Source organism: Scleropages formosus, chromosome 2 (assembly GCF_900964775.1).
Source record: "Scleropages formosus chromosome 2, fSclFor1.1, whole genome shotgun sequence".
Classification (NCBI taxonomy): domain Eukaryota; kingdom Metazoa; phylum Chordata; class Actinopteri; order Osteoglossiformes; family Osteoglossidae; genus Scleropages; species Scleropages formosus.
This window is the reverse complement of record NC_041807.1, coordinates 10,685,268-10,700,152: the sequence shown is the minus strand read 5'-3', so window position 1 is coordinate 10,700,152 and position 14,885 is coordinate 10,685,268. Positions and strand designations below refer to the sequence as shown.

At 41.1% G+C, this 14,885-nt stretch overlaps 1 protein-coding gene across 1 annotated transcript; it reads left to right on the top strand.

Moving 5' to 3' along the window:
• The first annotated feature begins 5,157 nt into the window (after positions 1-5,157).
• Positions 5,158-11,863, top strand: LOC108939363 (alpha-2-HS-glycoprotein-like). Its single transcript, XM_018760650.2, has 7 exons — positions 5,158-5,557; positions 6,611-6,721; positions 8,180-8,267; positions 8,625-8,788; positions 8,931-9,038; positions 10,408-10,494; positions 11,281-11,863. The coding sequence occupies exons 1-7, from the start codon at positions 5,333-5,335 to the stop codon at positions 11,773-11,775; spliced, it is 1,278 nt and encodes a 425-aa protein (XP_018616166.2). The 5' UTR covers positions 5,158-5,332; the 3' UTR covers positions 11,776-11,863.
• The last annotated feature ends 3,022 nt before the right edge of the window (positions 11,864-14,885 follow it).

Genomic DNA, 14,885 nt, shown 5'->3' with positions numbered 1-14,885 from the left:
TCATACATCCATGAAGAGATGTCCGACAGGCAGGCAGCAATGCATGCGGAGATGTCTGACGCACCAGGTGGAAAGGAGAGGAAGAGCTGGGTATCATCAGCATAGCAGTGGTATTTGAATCCATGGGAGGCTATGACCGGACCGAGGGAGGAGGTGTAGATGAAGAAAAGAAGATGACCTAATACCGAGCCCTGCGGAACACCGGTTGAGAGAGGCAGAGGAGAAAAACGAGAGCTCCGCCAGACCACTTGATAAGATCTGTCAGAAAGGTAGGACTCAAACCATCTTAGTGCTGCACCTTTGATCCTAAGCTGGTTAAGAGAGGAGAGTAGAATCCAGTGATTGACAGTATCGAATGCTGCAGACAGATCGAGGAGGATGAGGACCAAGGAGAGGGAGGCAGCTCTAGGAGCCTGGAGACCGTCAGATACCGCCAGAAGGGCGGTCTCAGTGGAGTGACCAACTTTGAAACCAGACTGATAACCATCAAGGAGATGGTTCCGTGTGAGGAAATTGGACAGTTGATCACAGGCTGCCCGCTCAAGGGTTTTGGACAGGAAGGAGAGGAGAGAGTCCGGTCTGTAATTTTCAACCAGACTGGGGTCCAGGGAGGATTTTTTTTAACAGAGGTGAAATTAGAGCAGTTTTGAAGGCAGCTGGGAAACAGCCAGAGGAGAGTGAGGAGTTGATGATAGAAGAGATGAAGGAGGAGAGTTGCAGGGAAATGTTCTGAAGGAGTGATGATGGGATTGGATCAAGCAAGCAGGTGGTGGCTCTGCGCAATATCAGGAGGTCAGCGACTTCAGGTTCAGAGAGCGGCTTGAAGTTGGAAAGGATAGCTTTGCAGGGAGGTCTAGCGCGAACTGGGCAAGTTGATGGCGAGGATTTATCAGTGATCGCTTTGACTTTGTCTCTGAAAAACAAAGCAAAGTCTTCAGCAGTGAGAGAAGAGAAAGGAGTAGGTGGCGGGGGACACAGAAGGGATGAGAAGGTGGCAAAGAGTCTGTGTGGTTTTTTCGATTCAAACTGTATTTTGTTGTGGAAGAGGGAGGTTTTAGCTGAAGAGACAGCAGACTGAAAAGCAGCTAAGAGTGACTGGTAAGCATCCAAGTCCGATGGAGTTTTGGATTTACGCCAGCTTCGCTCTGCCACCCGCAGTTTGGTCCTGTTAGCACATAACGTATCAGACAGCCATGGGGTAGCAATGGGGCATGCTGGTCTAGAAGACAGAGGGCAGAGAGAGTCAAAGGTGGAAGACAGGGCAGAGAGGAAAGTGTTAGTGGCATCATCTGTAGATAGATCTGAGAATTGTGGAGCAGAAGGGAGAGTGGCCAGAGTAGCAGAGGCAAAGCAGGAAGGTGAGAGAGATTTTAAGTTACGGCAAAAGGTGACAACGGGTGCAGGAAGAGACGAAGAGTTAGTGGTGAGGGAGGGTTGAAAGGAAATGAAGAAGTGGTCAGAGACATGCAGCGGAGTGGTGAATTACACTGTCACTTTAAGCATTCTCTTTCTCTCATTCTGAGTTCTCTAACTGTCAACTGGTATTATTTTTACTACTGTTACCATTATTTATTGTTATTGCTGTCATTGTTATTTACTGTCATTAACACTGTTTTGTTTGTCATTGTTTTGTTTGTGCAGTATTTCTATTGTCCTTGTCCATAGTCTGTGGAGAAGCATTCAGGAAGATTTTCATGATACATGTACATGGTACTTGTATCTATGACAATAGACTTGAAATTTGAACTTGAACTTGAGAATGGGACAGCCACAGTTGCAGGAAAATACAAGGTCAAGACAGTTGCCCGCTTTGTGAGTAGCAATTTCATTATAATAATTTCAATAATTAATGTCCAATTTTAAATTATTAAATTGATCCCAAGCTGGTTAAGAGAGGAGAGTAGAATCTGGTGATTTACAGTGATTTACAGTGATTTACATAAATAATCATTAAATTTTAAATAAATTACAAATTGTAATCAAGCTCTCATCAATAATCCACAAAGCCAGGATGTGCCTTCAGCCTTTTCAGAGGAGTGGAAGCTGGTCAATTGGGGCCAAGTGTGTCTATGCAGTTAGATTGATGTAATGTGATACAGCGCATATACAGTACATCTGGGACTCTGCTTTTAAGGTTGAAATACTTGGAATGGAGCAAAGAAGGACCCACAGCCACTGTTCATTGCGAATGTTTATTGGAACACCAGCACACAGCAACAGGGATAGCCGCAAACACAAGGAAATAATGTTATCAGGCTGAGGACACCTTTTCCTCAAGAACCTGCACCTCAAGCCAGTCTTCTCAGCATGCTTAGCATCTCTCAACCTTTCCTTCTCACCCAAAACTGTTCACCAGACACTCACCCACTTATATTCCTCATGACTCCTCACAGCGGTTGAACAACCATTTCACATTTTGCCCACAGTTCCCGACCATTTACAATAAACTCATTTTCTCCCCTGAACATGATACTCCCCAGTAATGTGGGTCGTTACTATACAAACATTGCTGGCACTATTTATCCCTTTAAGATAAACTTATTTTTTGTCAAAATGATCAGAACCCTTTATTTGAATATATGAATATGTATTATGTGTCATATAATAGAATATGTAAATTTATTCATTTAGCTGATACTTTTCTCCAAAGCAACAATAAGATTACAACTATTTGCCTGTTTACACAGCTGGGTAACTTTACTGGAGCAACTTGAGGGTAAGTAGGGTAGGCTCAAGGGTACTAAAGGCAGAGGTGGGGCTCTAACCTGCAACCTTTAGTCCTAAAGGTAATAGTACAAACCACTATGCTACCAGCTGTCAATCTTCAAGCTGTTTAATTTCAGGAGTTATTATAGATTCTTGTATTAGTACATTATTTTGTCGTGATCATAGACATCATGGATTACTTCCCCACTTCCCGTCTCACCTGCGTGAGATGTAACACCTGTGTGTTGCAGAGTCAAGATCTAGCAGCATGAGGTTGCACTATAGCTACGCTTGGCCAGTGGCCTCAGATGGTCCTCACATGAAGACAGCGCCATGGCTTGTGGTTTAAGTGAACTTCTCATGTACTATCCACCATGCACTATCGTGGTCTTCAGCAATTGGATATCATCGTCGGCCAGTAGGTAGTGAAGGGCTCAGACATGAAAGATTTGAATCCCACCTCTTGCTGCCATACCCTTGAGTAGGGTACTGATTTGTGCCACTAAAAATTATTTTGCAGAATAAATGGGCAAATGATTACTGGAATGCATTTTTGCAATCTTTTGTGACTTTGCATGCTGAGCATACCTCTGATGAACACCAGAGGGATCCATGCCCTAAGCTCTGCTGGCTTGCACTGCACACCTGTCAGTTACTGAGCAGGCAGGACTGCCCTTAAAAAGAAACTAGCTCGGGAAGGCCAGCGCAGAATCTTATTGATTTGCAGTATTCATGAAGACCTGAAGATCTCCTCTCAGTTTTAACCAGCATCTTTTTCATGTTTGTCTGAAGATTTCTCCTGTTTGTCACTGTAACTATATACTCTGCACTTAGATTCACCATTATCTCACTTACCAGGTAATGACATTGGCACTGCCTACGTTAGTACTAAGCATGGTTCTGAAATAACTTCTTAAGTCCTCCCTGCACCCAGTCCCAGGATGACTGCTTTCTAAAAAATCCTTGAAATAATTTTTAAGCTTATTTTATAAAATCTGCCTCGCAGCTTCTCTTATCAAAGTCTACAATTTGTGTAAACTCAAACACAAGTGATTTATAGCCAAAAGCAGCTGTATAACATACAGTATAGTTTAATATGTTGACAGTACGTCTAAAACACATAGTTTTCTTGATAGCACAGCATAATTGTATACTGGTATGTTACGTTTGTCACATGTCAAAAATCATGAAGTTCAACCTATATGCAACCAAAAAATCATTGAGTAAAGTTTCCTGGTAGTTTGATTACTTATGGAGAATAAACATAATTAATTCCCAACACTCATGCAGTTTTTAGCTGACAATGGCAGATAAAACCTGAATCAGGACATATGTATTAATTTTTTAGTACATAATAATAATAACATTAAGGATACACAGGACAAGATGTTATACACCATGAGTAATTTGAAATAACTTTATCATTATTATTATTATTATTATTATTATTTTATTATTATTATTATTATTATTATTATTATAATGCAAAGGAAAAAGAAAGCACTTTGGAGTTTCATGTTTTTGATATTTCACAAATTTCTTTTTTGTATTGATCTTTCAAATTTATCAAACTGTTCATGATTAACTAAAGAAATGTTTGGGGAAAAGAATGACAGCGCCCTCCTTAGGAATATTTTAGAACTATCTTTAAAATGAGTTCTCAAAATGTTAACACGTTATAATTACAATATACAAACTATTAACTAAATAAAATATTATAATTATAATTATAATTAGTAGTATGTCCAGAGTAAGGTTTATATGAGTAACATGAAAAGCTGTAAATCAGCACTGTAAATATTTGTTTTTCTTGCTTCTTTCCACTCCTTGTTTGAAGGACTTTAATCCTTTATATGTTCCATTTCAGCTTGTAATAAATGAGCTTGAATGGGGGCTAAACTTGCTGTTAATATAAGTGTGAATTAATGTTTTTGTATATATAAATAATATATGTAAATAGGGGGGTGCGGTGGCGCAGTGGGTTGGACCACAGTCCTGCTCTCCGGTGGGTCTGGGGTTCGAGTCCCGCTTGGGGTGCCTTGTGACAGACTGGCGTCCCGTCCTGGGTGTGTCCCCTCCCCCTCCGGCCTTCCGCCCTGTGTTACCGGGTAGGCTCCGGTTCCCCGTGACTCCGTATGGGACAAGCGGTTCTGAAAATGTGTGTGTATATGTAAATTAAAAAAAACATCAGCATTTTGTGCAATGTAAATAAATGCTGTAGATTTATTTGCATGGTGTCATTAAATACTGTGTATTTTCATCTCAACAGCCCATACAGTACAGGTAATATGGGAAGGTCCTGTACGATAGTTTTAACGATCTTCCATTGACAAATTGTGGGCCATTACATGAATTCACTGAAGTAAAATCTGTTGGTTATTAACTTAAAGTATACTGTGAAGGGGTGTTTATTTTAGGGGGCCACATTTCCAGTGTCTGCCTTGGCAGCTGTTCAGCAGTAGCTCTGTTTGCCTCCTTTAACCCTGATTGCAAAGACAAAGTCATCCCTGTTTTTCAGTTGTACTTTATAGGCTATAGATGGGAGGAAATCCTTCCATAGGCAAAAAGTAAGAGACCTACCTGGTGTTGAAAAACTGGGAAAATTATTTCAGTGTTTTTCATCAGCATGAAGCTATCAAGGGCCATGTGGCTTTTGCTTTTGGTGATGATGGCGGCTTCCTGGACCCAAGTACAGGCCCAGCTCAGTGTTACCGATGTGATTCCAGTCCCTTGTGATGACAGGGCTGTGGAGAAGCTCGCCCGTTTGGCTCTTTCCTACGTGAATGAGGACAGATCCGTGGGCTACAAATTCACCCTCAACAGAGTCCTGAACGTCCACCTTCACGCTCAGGTTTGTTGTGTTTCTCTTTTCACTGTTATTAGTGTTCAGATGCGGTTCATAAAGAGACACTGGAAACATTGTGAATGCACAGCATTTAGTTCTCGATACCTGCATAAAGGTCCTCTTTAGGTTCATCATATGTCCAACCATCAGAGACGCTGTCATCAGCTCAGACATTTTAATTCAATTTGCTTTGTTTCTTGGTTTAAAAAATTGTAGTTCCATGGTAGTTCATCATTTCAAATGCTTTTATTCATTATTATCCTTTTTTGTGTACATAAATATGGCAGGGTAAACCAATAATTTTTATCGTTATTATTTTTAGTGTTGTTGGTTTTTTTGGTGTGTTTTTAGGCAATAATAAACATAATCACAGAAACGTGTTTTTGAAGAACTTTGTTCCTAATAATATGATTTTATACAGTGAAACTTTAAATTTGAAGTTCTGAAAATATTCTGAGAGGGAGATCAGATGCTAAAATGTTTGGTAGTTTAAATTACATTTAAACAAATCACTCGGCAGCCCTTTTACAAGTTGAACCGTGCTTAGACGACCACTCCTGTAGGTGTGCTTGATTGTGAAAACTGGGCTCTCAAAGTGATTTATAAAAAATCTATCAGGTCTGATCATATTGTGTTTATTCTTGATCTAATTAAAAGATCTTCCTTGCTTTGTTGAATTTAGTCAAAGAAGCAAGTTAAATTTTCAGTTACTTTTGTTACTGTACTTTTACTCCCACTGTCTGAAAGTAACACCATCTACCAATTGTTACAAAGCTTGGTGGCTGAACACCTGAGATTCACATTTGTATTTTTGCAGTTTTTCAGCACGCCAGATCAATGAGCAAGAAAATCCTTCAAATTCAGCACATGCATGCTGTCAGATAGGAGCCCTTTTGCAGGATTTTTAGGGGATTTTAGGAGAAATCATGAAGCCCAAGTTTTAAAATCAAGGGGGAAAGAAATAAGCTGTGCGTTTCTTTTCTTTCCAGATCATGTTCAGTTGTTGTAACTGGTTTTCTTTTGGTTTTGTCCTCACATCTGTGCCTGCCATACCCTCAGGGTCCTGCTGGGAAGGTCTACTACCTCGACTTAGATGTGTTGGAGACAAAATGCCATGTTCGGAGCCCCAGACCTTGGAAGCGCTGTGACATCAGACCTTTCATGGAAACAGTAAGGCCTCCACATCTCAGCAGTCTGTCGATGTTCACCGAATGCTCTCACTTTTTCAACAGAAACACCACTCCTTATTGTCTGGAAATAAGTTCTCTGTCGTCAAAAATCACAGCCTGCTTTCAAGGTGGAGTTACCAAGCAATTTTTGGACAACATGCATTACAGAAACATATCAGATTTAAGTTTTAAGTTTAAGATTTAAAGTTTTTTTTTTTATTTTAAATACTAGACAGAGGAATTTGGCTGAATTTGCCTCCTGTAGAGATTGTTTATTGATACACAAGCATTTATATTCATTTATTTAGCTGATGGTTTTCTCCGAAGCAACTTACAATTATTTAGTACAGCAATTTTAGAGATAGTACCTTGCTCAAAAGCACTACAGCAGTAGGTGGGATTCAAATCTGCAGATCCCAAGGTAGCAGTTTTAATCACAGCGCTGCCTGCAGCCCCACTGAAGCCATTCAAATAGTAAATTCATATCACATAATTCCCATTTCTTCAACCAGTAAAACTGAAGCTATAAACGTAAGTCTTTTTTTTTGATCATTACAGTCTTGAACAAATAAATGCAACACTCCATTAATGTTGTAATGATAATATTTCTAATGTATATATTGATATAAATAAAAATAAGTGAACCACAAGCTGCATTGTTTAAACCAAGTAGGTAAGCAGAATCAGGTGTGTAAATCATAATCATTTATTCACTTTATTAGTTTATTTTAATATTTAACATTTAGATTTTATACAATTACAATATTCTGTTCATAGATATTTACTATCCCTATAGGGTTTACTTACTTTCATGAAGCACTCTACATACATATAACAATTTGGGTACACTGGCTTGGAAGATATTGAATTGTGCAGTTGTAGGTGTGAGCAACTAATTCCCCCTTCCCAGTCAGTAAGTGTTTTTATCACCCTTAGCTGCAATGACTGCAACTGAATGCTTGCTGTAGCTGTTGAATAGGGTTTCGCTGTGGAAGAAGCAACTTTACTCCAGAGATCTCCAGAAATTTCCTATGAGCATGGCTTACATGACTCTGTGTTTTGACAAGTTGACTCTCGCTGGTAAGAACTGAAGTAGTGGGAAGTTATGTTGGAGAGAGCTGGTTGTACTTTAACAGCTTACTCTAATTACTCATCTAAACTCTAATCCTAACCCTAAGTTTTTTCATACATTCTACTGCACATTTCATTACCTTCCACACTGAAGAGATGATGTAAAAAACAATTCTGCTATTAATTTTTCTCTCTTGGGCTCCATTTGAATACTACTGGCACAGAAAAACAACATATGTCAAATGTCAAATGTCAGAAAGCTGCAAGCGTAGAAGAAATTGGGAAATACGTCTTCGCAGCACTGTTATCTTATTTTGTCTTCATTATGAATAGTACAAATGTCATGCCTTGAATTTAACACCTAATATAAATAATCCTTTAATTTCAGCAAATCACTGGAAACTGCAACACTACGATTCTCCATATACCACAAGGATTCTCCTACCTCTACAGTTATGATTGTGTTCTTATTCCAGGTATTTTGCATTTACAGGTTTTCAGTACAGTAGTGCTGAATACTTTCAGGGATCACATATGTAATAAGCAGCTTAGCATGTTGTTCATGCACACAATCCAAAGCACCAAAATAAAATGGTAGAAACTGTCTTAATATTCACTTCAAAACTGAGTAAATCCTGCATTTATTTATTTATTCTGAAAATGTAAAGGGTTGGTGCAATATATTCTTTCAAATAAAAACAAACTGATAAATGAGAAGAGGTACAGGAAAAAATGAAATAAGGTCATTACCACTTTGCTGTGATTGCATGGCAATATGAGATAGCAGTGATGTTTGCTAGAGCTTTGCTTTTCTTGACCGCTGCTGTCCCCAGATCAACCTGAGAAGCTGTTGAAGACCTGCCCAGACTGTCCATTGCTCCTTTCAGTGGAGAGTGCAGAGGCCCTTTGGGCAGCTCAACATACCCTCCGAAAGTACAACACCCAGAGCCCTCTGGGCTCCCACTTCCGGCTGCAGAGCATTGCCAGAGCCTCACAGGTTTGGTGCTCTTAACCATAACCTGGATCACCTCACTAGCCCTCATCATGATATGAGCGCTTCAGAGACTCATCGGCCAAAGACCAAAACATTCAGAATATATAAATACTATTTTGTCTGTAATTCACTCTTGATGTTCCAGAGTGCAGCGGTGCAAGGCACTTTTGTTGAATACACCATCGAGGAGACAGAATGCAGCCTTGAGCAAGAAGATGCTGGTATCTGTAAGCCTGCAGACCTTAACAGAGAGGTAACCAGTGCATACCTATTTGAATATTACAGAGTTTAAGATTTCTTTGGGTGTGACCAAAAATTTTAAACGGCCTAATGTACACCTAATGTACATCCTCTAAAGGTTGTGATAAGTAGTAAAAAACACGCTTCTAGTTTGTTATTGTATTCAAAAGGATTTGTATGTTCCATCCATTCCACCATAAATAACAGACACACATTTTAAAACATTACAGTATAATCAATAAGAAATCACCTAGCATTCTAACCCATTGAGGTTCAGCAACCACGCATTTCTTCATTACGAGGAATTAATGTTGTACCTATAATACTGTTATCATGCTTGCCATCCCTGTTGTGTTTGCTACAAATTGGGTACCTATTATTTGTCATTGGTCTCTTAAGTCTATTATCCATTATTAAAAATACAATCTGCGTGTAAGAAAGAAGCACTGGCACGGTCACCAGAGTTGCGGGGTTTATTCAACGTTCTGAGGGTCAGCAGATAAAAGGGGAGGGGGGAAACGGGGCCACAGGGAACTGGGATCTCATGGGGGTTCTCGGGGGGGGTTGTGATCGGGGTCGTGCTCTCTCTCTCTCTCTCTCTCTCTCTCTCTCTGACGTCTCAGGTCATCTCCGGCGTCAGCTCCTCCGTCGCTCTCTCGCCCTCATTGGTCGAGGCGGGGAAAGAAATAGAGGCATTGACTAAGTTCAGCTGCTGTCGTTCCGTCCCCAGCTCCACCTCCCCTTCAGACTGCCCCGGCGTGCTACACCGTGTTTCTTTGCCAGTGGCATGGGGTGACTCCCAGTGCCCAAGTTGTTTAGGCATTGGTTTGAATCTTGTTCAGTTTGTGTGGCGTTTACACGTTCACCCCAGGCCTGTGTGGATTTTCTCCAGGCGCTCTGGTTTTCTCCCACAGTCCAAAGACATGCAGTTCAGATGAACTGGTGATGTTAAATTACCCATAGTATGTGAATGGATGAGTGTGAACATGTGCAGCTGGTCTACCCACCCTTAGCCTTGCAGTCAATGATAGGTTCTGGAGCTCGATGACCGTGAACTGGATATTAATTAGTGAAAATGGATGGAAGGATGTTTACTTTCCATTTACATATCCATCATAATTCCATTAGAATGTTCAATAATTAACAGGGGGTGCGGTGGCGCAGTGGGTTGGACCACAGTCCTGCTCTCCAGTGGTCTGGGGTTCGAGTCCTGCTTGGGGTGCCTTGTGATGGACTGGCGTCCCGTCCTGGGTGTGTCCCCTCCCCCTCTGGCCTTACGCCCTGTGTTGCCGGGTAGGCTCCGGTTCCCCGCGACCCTGTATGGGACAAGCGGTTCTGAAAATGTGTGTGTGTTCAATAATTAAATGTTTTTTCCACTACAGACAGCCGGTTTCTGCACTGGAGCAGTTTATGGCAATGGAAAAACTGAAACAGATGTTCAAGTGTCTTGTGAAATATTCCTTGCACAGGTATTTTGGAATCTGGGTTAGAGGGAACAACTAAAACAAGAATTTTATACTGACAATATCACCAAGTGGGGGGGTGCGGTTGCATGGTGGGTTTGACCAGGTCCTGCTCTCTGGTGGGTCTGGGGTTCAAGTCCCGCTAGGGGTGCTCTGCGACGGACTGGCGCCCCATCCTGGGTGTGTCCCCTCCCCCTCCCCCCCAGCCCTGCGCTCTGTGTTGCCAGGTTAGGCTCCGGTTCACCGCGACCCTGCTTGGGACATGCAGTTTCAGACAGTCTCTGTGTATGTGTGATATCACCAAATAGTCAGTTACCTCCTGGGCCAAAATAACACACTTACATTACATTAATTTAGCAGATACTTTTCTAAGTGATTTACAAGTTAAATCATATTTAGGTGACACCTTTTTCACTTACAAGTGACTTACAATGCTAGATACAGTACAATCAGCTATCTAGACAAAATCTATATGCCAGAGCACCTCTCTCTCTCTCCTTCCATGCTCTTTCACACACACACACACACACACACACACACACACACACACACACAAAGCCTTTGTGGTTTACAGAGTTCTTCCTGAGCTAAACAGGGTTAAAGCCCATGTCCATACAATATCATTATTCTAGTGCTCAGAACTGAAAGCAACAATTTTATTCAAAGCAACATGAACATTTACCTACCTTTACTCAAAAAAAATAACAATAAGAACTGTTATATGTACATGGGCTTAAGTGCTATGCTACCTCCTTTTCCCATAACTGTAAATCTTCATGTTTTGTCCTGCAGGGTGTTGGCATGTCTAACTCTGCTGCTGGTGGTGCAGGACGTAAGCAGGTTCCCGATGCTTTACCAGCGCAGCACGAGAAGCCACCAAACAAAGTTCCGAAAGATCCGAATCCTAAGGACCCTCAGCCTAGACCCTCTGACCCAGTACAAAAGGGTGAAGTTCACAAAAGTCAGAGAGTTAAGCCCACTCCATCATTCCAGACACCCATTGTCCTCGAAGACCCCAACACACCCAGCCCTCCTGCTCCAACACTAACAATCTCAGGCCACTCCTCGGAGTCCAGTTCAAACTCAGAGTCCTCAGAGTCCTTTGAGGAACTGGGAACTATCATTGCGAGGCCACCTCAGGATTTCCGGTACAAGTTCTTTCGCCCGAAGAGACAGGCATCACCCAGCCAGAGGCCTGAGCATATCCCAGAATTCCTGTCGGTCTTCCCCAGTGCACCTTCCCCTTTCCGCTCTTGTCCAGGAGCACCTCGTTACACCACAGCATAGAAATCTTGAGTCACAGGGCCAGAGTTTTTCTTTCCTTATGTCCTTCCAATTTATGTCATAGGCTGCTGAGAGGATGCACAGGGTAAGAATTTCATTGTATGGTGTAACAAACTGTTTACTGTACACATGACAATAAACTCTTGAATCTTGAATCTTGAATCAATAGCCACCTCAGTGCTGTACATCAGCTAATTGCAGAAAAAATGTGTTGCCATATTGGCCTCTCCTGATGTTTGACAAGAATGTTTTTTTTTTCATTTTCATGCAAATGTTGAAAGAGGCATTTATAATTTCTGCATTTTATCAGCGAAACAATTTGCATGAAAATTCCTATGCATTGCTTGAGGTAAGGCACTTAATAAAAATAAAATCTTAGAAAATCGTTTATTTTAGACGATTACTAAACGTGTGATTTTTTTCTACTAACATGAAATAAACCCTATCAAAAATATACAGTATGCTGCACACTTTATCTCTGAATAGTTCTTTGGTATTATTTAAATGTGTTTGGAAGTGATTCTCTAAAGCAGGAAACCACCATATCGTGTAAGAACTTCTGTTGGGAAATGGCATGGTGGCGCAGAGGGAAGAGTTTCTCACTTGACACTGTATCTTTTCAGGTCTAATATTAGATAAAGGCATGTGAGTGAAGACACTGCATTTTTTTCTGGTGCCCTTTATCTAATATTTGACTTTAGCTGAAGACCTGACATCCAATATCAAAAAACATCCAGTAGTAATCAGGGAGGGGGAAAAAACTTTTTCATAACACTGTAGATGGTGAAAAACTTTCTTGGTTACTCTGCAGTTTTGTTCTTTCCTTTGTTTCAGAGGTGAAAGGCCATTTCAGTTAGTTAATTATTTGATGACTCTTGTTTTGTAATATGGCCAAGATATGTTATAATAGCAGCACCACAAATCGATCCACAGTGCTCCATGCCTGGTCACTTCCCAACCCAGACCAGGCATGGCCCTGCATGTCATAACATTTCAGTAATCAATACTGTACACAATGCTTCTATGATCAGCTGACAATTTCATTGCCTTATCCATCTTTTACAGTCTAGTCTGGAATATTGAAACGCTGTGATAGAATCTTACTCTGCAGCAAAATCATTTTATCACAAATATTTCCATCATCGGGGGTGCGGTGGCGCAGTGGGTTGGGCCGCAGTCCTGCTGTCCGGTGGGTCTGGGGTTCGAGTCCCGCTTGGGGTACCTTGTGACGGACTGGCGTCCCGTCCTGGGTGTGTCCCCTCCCCCTCCGGCCTTATGCCCTGTGTTGCCGGGTAGGCTCCGGTTCCCCGTGACCCCTGTATGGGACAAGCGGTTCAGAAAATGTGTGTGTGTGTGTATTTCCATCATCCACAACCACTTCTCCCAAGGGGGGGTTTCGACAGGAGCTGGAGCCTTACCCAGCAGACAGGGCGCAAGGTCAAAGGGGGAGGGGGCACACGCAGGACGGGACGCCAAGCCGTTGCAAGGCATCCCACGCAGGGCTCGAACCTCAGACCCCTCACACAACAGGCACCAGCTAAATCTGCCCCACCATCACATTACAAATATTTGTTCTGTGCAAATTTTTACAGAAATTTCTACTTGAGTCTGGGTTCTTTATAGGGGTGCTAAATTCTATTCTTCGTACCATACATGTAGGGTCATATGAAAAGCATACCAAATATACTTGCATAAAATCTAAGTGGAAATGAGGTAATTGGTAAGTTACTTTTATAAAAATTAAATAACTTTCATTACCCTGCTAAAAAATACAACTTAAAAGAAGAAGTTCTGCAAATACTCAAACAATTTTAATATGGGCATTGTACCTAAGTTTCCAGGTGCCGCAAAACTTGCTACCTGGTTCACAATATTTATCTAAATGCAGATTCATATAAAAGTGTGTATCTTCTGTCAGTGGCCCTCTGGACACCCTTGACGAGGGTTAACCATTAACACTTTTTCTTTAAGCCTTTTGCAAATAACTCTAAAAAAAGATGGACCCTGTAACCTGAAGATATTCCACACGATGATAGAGATTCAAAATGGAAAGGCACCATGGATAGAAAGCCTGTGCATACAATCTGGTAGGCTCACAAATATCATTATCTCTCCAAAAATGAAGCACACTAGTTAATCAGTCACTCAGCTGTTCTAACCTCAACTAAAGAATTTCGCTTGGTAAACAAAATATGACTGAGTGCACATACTAATGTCACAGTAAATACACGGCTTTCAGTTGGTATATTATGCCATATTGAAGTAATTCAATAAGAGCAAAGAAGCTCTCAGATCTAAAATAAGCCCCCTTACCTTGGTCTGGCAAGTCTAGCAAAACCATTTCAACTCTTACTAGATTGTCCCTATGCTGGTGTTTTGTTAATAAATTCCTCCTTATTTACACATGTATATATGCAGAAATATACACACATATACAGATAACTATTTGGGGGTAGCCTAGGTACTAGACCTCCAGTTTCATTTTTTCTCTTTTAAGAAACTTGAAACTAACAAATGTACATTTCAAGGAAATGATAATACCGTTACTAACAGCAACAATAATAATCCTCATTAAATCTGAAAATGCCTACAATCTACTGTTTTATAAAACTTTACATAAGAATATTTACACGTATGGAGGTGTAGCTTATTGCTAAGTGAGAAAGACAGAAGTCTGTGAGTCCAAATCCATCGTACAAAGAAGGCAGAAGAAATGGGGCTCATTCCAAGAGCTTTACATGGGCAGCAAAGGTAGATGGTAACTTTTTACCTCTGAATGAAGTTATATAAATATAGTAAATGACTCCTGGCAGTTGATTCTGTCAATCCCTGTGCACAAGGTGAGAACCATGAGGACACTCATTGCACCGTCCATTCTAATTCAGGTTATCTCTTCTCCCATCCCACATCATGACAAGCCCCATGTTAAACCCCACTCCATCATCCGTGGTGAGAAGGGGGTTCAAGAGGCTTCTCAGGCAACACTGAAACAAATTGCTTTTGATCACCACCATGGCTAAAAGTACAGGCTCACCAACACCACTCCAGGAAACTTCAAAAGAAGGTGAGCAGAATGAGATTGCCCAAGCTTAATTTGGATGAGAAAATATTTT

What these genes read in the sequence shown, in the direction of transcription:
- LOC108939363 (XM_018760650.2), top strand. Translation starts at nt 5,333, where the DNA reads ATGAAGCTATCAAGGGCCATGTGGCTTTTGCTTTTGGTGATGATGGCG. An exon ending in TGATTGTGTTCTTATTCCAG is followed by an intron (nt 8,268 to 8,624) that starts GTATTTTGCATT and finishes TGCTGTCCCCAG; the next exon opens with ATCAACCTGAGAAGCTGTTG. An exon ending in CTGCAGACCTTAACAGAGAG is followed by an intron (nt 9,039 to 10,407) that starts GTAACCAGTGCA and finishes TTTCCACTACAG; the next exon opens with ACAGCCGGTTTCTGCACTGG.